Source organism: Mandrillus leucophaeus, unplaced genomic scaffold, assembly GCF_000951045.1.
Source record: "Mandrillus leucophaeus isolate KB7577 unplaced genomic scaffold, Mleu.le_1.0 Scaffold10, whole genome shotgun sequence".
Lineage (NCBI taxonomy): Eukaryota > Metazoa > Chordata > Mammalia > Primates > Cercopithecidae > Mandrillus > Mandrillus leucophaeus.
The window spans coordinates 7535306-7538087 of NW_012098098.1; the positions used below are offsets into that span (position 1 = coordinate 7535306).

At 48.6% G+C, this 2782-nt stretch overlaps 1 protein-coding gene across 1 annotated transcript in view; it reads left to right on the forward strand.

The window, feature by feature from the left end:
• The window catches only part of SPIRE2 (spire-type actin nucleation factor 2), a 41163-nt gene that overhangs the window by 35685 nt on the left and 2696 nt on the right, over window positions 1-2782 (forward strand). Inside the window, exon 12 of the mRNA XM_011972567.1 lies at window positions 1488-1515. Within this exon, the coding sequence (XP_011827957.1) occupies window positions 1488-1515 (28 nt within the window). The remainder of the gene's footprint in view (window positions 1-1487; window positions 1516-2782) is intronic.

Genomic DNA, 2782 nt, shown 5'->3' on the forward strand with positions numbered 1-2782 from the left:
CTGTCGCCCAGGCTGGAGTGCAGTGGCGCGATCTCAGCTCACTACAAGCTCTGCCTCACGAGTTCACGCCATTTCCTGCCTCAGCCTCCGGAGTAGCTGGGACTACAGGCGCCCGCCACCAGGCCCAGCTAATTTTTTTGTATTTTTAGTAGAGACGGGGTTTCACCATGTTAGCCAGGATGGTCTTGATCTCCTGACCTCGTGATCCGCCTGCCTCTGCCTCCCAAAGTGCTGGGATTACAGGTTTGAGCCACCACGCCCAGCCTTGAATTTTTCATAAGAAGGTATTTATTTTTGAAGTCAGATACGGGGATTAAAACAAGATTGACTCACCTTTTAAAACTGAGCATCTCAATTGAGGCCCCTCTGGCTTCCATGGTGCTTTTATGGTGAGTAGTGTCAGGCACACACCAATGTCTACACGTCATCTTAGAAGGAATCTTAGATGTCTTTCCGAGACAATGTGCAGGGTTTTGTTTTTTTTTTTTTGAGACAGAGTCTCTCTCTGTCACCCAGGCTGAAGTGCAGTGGCATGATCTTGGCTCACTGCAACCTCCGCCTCCTGGGTTCAAGGAATTCTCTGCCTCAGCCTCCCGAGTAGCTGGGATTACAGACGCCCGCCACCACACCCGGCTAATTTATTGTATTTTTAGTAGAGACAGGGTTTCGCCATCTTGGCCAGGCCGATCTTGAACACCTGACCTCGTGATCCACCCGCCTTGGCCTCCCAAAGTGCTGGGATTACAGGCGTGAGCCACCGTGCCCGGATGACAGTGTGCAGTTTTTAAAGACCCTTACAGGTTTTTGTTTTTAAACATTCCAAAAGTATGTGACCCATCATGCCTCAGTTCAGAAACAAAAATCTGCTTAAAAGGGACTTTTACCACCACTATTTTTCTTTTTTTATTGAGACAGAGTCTCGCTCAGTCCCCCAGGCTGGAGTGCAGTGGCGTGATCTCAGCTCACTGCAACCTCCACTTCCTGGGTTCATGCCATTCTCCTGTCTCAGCCCACCAAGTAGCTGGGATTACAGGTGCCTGCAGCCACGCCCAACTAATTTTTGTATTTTTAGTAGGAACGGGGTTTCATCTTGTTGGTCTCGAACTCCTGACCTCAGGTGATCCACCTGCCTTGGCCTCCTAAAGTGCTGGGATTACAGGCGTAAGCTACCACGTCTGGCCCAACACCACTATTTTTCAACCTTACTCTATATCCTGCCAATTGGCAACAGAAAACTTGGTAGGAGAAAGCTCCTGGAGCCAACCTTCCTAAGAGAATGCTGAGGGGCACATATATTTTAGGTGGATACCTAAGTATAAAGAAAAGCAAGATTTTGGAGTAAAATAAAGCACTGAAGTAACCAAGCATCAAGCAGAAGGCAAGGACGGTTTGAACTGGGATGTGTGGAGGCTGGAATGCGAGTTTCTCAGCTGTTTCTTCGTGGGTTTCCTCCCTGCTGACACTGCGTTTCCTCTGTTCCCTTCCAGAGCTGTCTGCACTTCCTGTAGCATAAAGGTGAGGACCATGTGGGATCTGGGTTCTGAGCTAGGTAGATGAGGGGCTCCACTGGCTTTGATTGGAGGTGTTGGATGATACTACCCTCACCAAGCACCTCATTCATCTCCCTTCAGCAGAATCCATTCCCATACTTTCCAAGATAGTGTGCAGTTTTTAAAGACCCTTATAGGTTATTGTTTTTAAACATTCCACTTTAGTAGCCTGGTACCAAAAAACCCTTCACTTCCCCTCTAAAAGTCCTAGCTTCTTACATTCTATAACTTTTTGGGTGTTTTAGGAGGGGCTCCTTATTGCAGTTGGGGTGTGTGCTCACGTGCAGGTACACAGAGGTAAAGGGATCCTAACATTTAAAAGTATGTCAGCTGGGCATGGTGGCTCATACCTGTAATCCCAGCACTTTGGGAGGCCGATGAGGCTGGCAGACTACTTGAGACCAGCCTGGCCAACATGGTGAAACCCTATTTCTACTAAAAATACAAAAAAATTAGCTGCGCATGGTGGCACGCACCTGTAATCCTAGCTACTCAGGAGGCTGAGGCTTGAGAATTACTTGAACCCGGGAGGTGGAGGCCACAGTGAGCTATGACCGCACCACTGCACTCCAGCCTGGGTGACAGAGACTCCGTCTCAGAAAGATAAAATAAAATACAAATAAAAGTATGTCACCAGCCAGGTGCGGTGGCTCATGCCTGCTGTTCCCGCACTTTGGGAGGCTGAGGTGGGAGGATATCTTGAGCGCAGAAGTTCAAGGCTGCAGTGAGTGTGGTTGTGCCTCTGCACTCCAGCCTGGGCAACAGAGCAAGACCTTGTCTTAAAAAAAAAAAAACTATATATATGTATATATATGTATGTTACCCCTCAGGCCTCAGTTCAGAAGCAAGACTTTTACTACCACTATTTTAAAAGTCTTACTCTATATCCTGCCACTTGGCAATGGAGAAGCTTCCACCGCATCCATGTTAAATGTGGATTATGTGCAGTGCATGGTGGTAGATCTGTATGGTATAAAAAGGGACGGTTTGTGCCCTCTAAGAAGCCCCTGCCCAGATGAGCAGCAAGCAGGAATCACGTGCCAGTCTTCAGACAAAAGGCACAGAGGAGACATCGGAGAGCGTAGGGACAGCAAATATTCTCCAGGCAGCTCTGGCTGCCACGCAGGTCCCAGACTGGGGAGGTTCCTTAGCACTGAGTGTGCCCTGAATGTGTCTGTGGGGATGCCTGGCTCACACCTCCTCCCTCTGTGCTGCAGATGAAGATGCCTTCT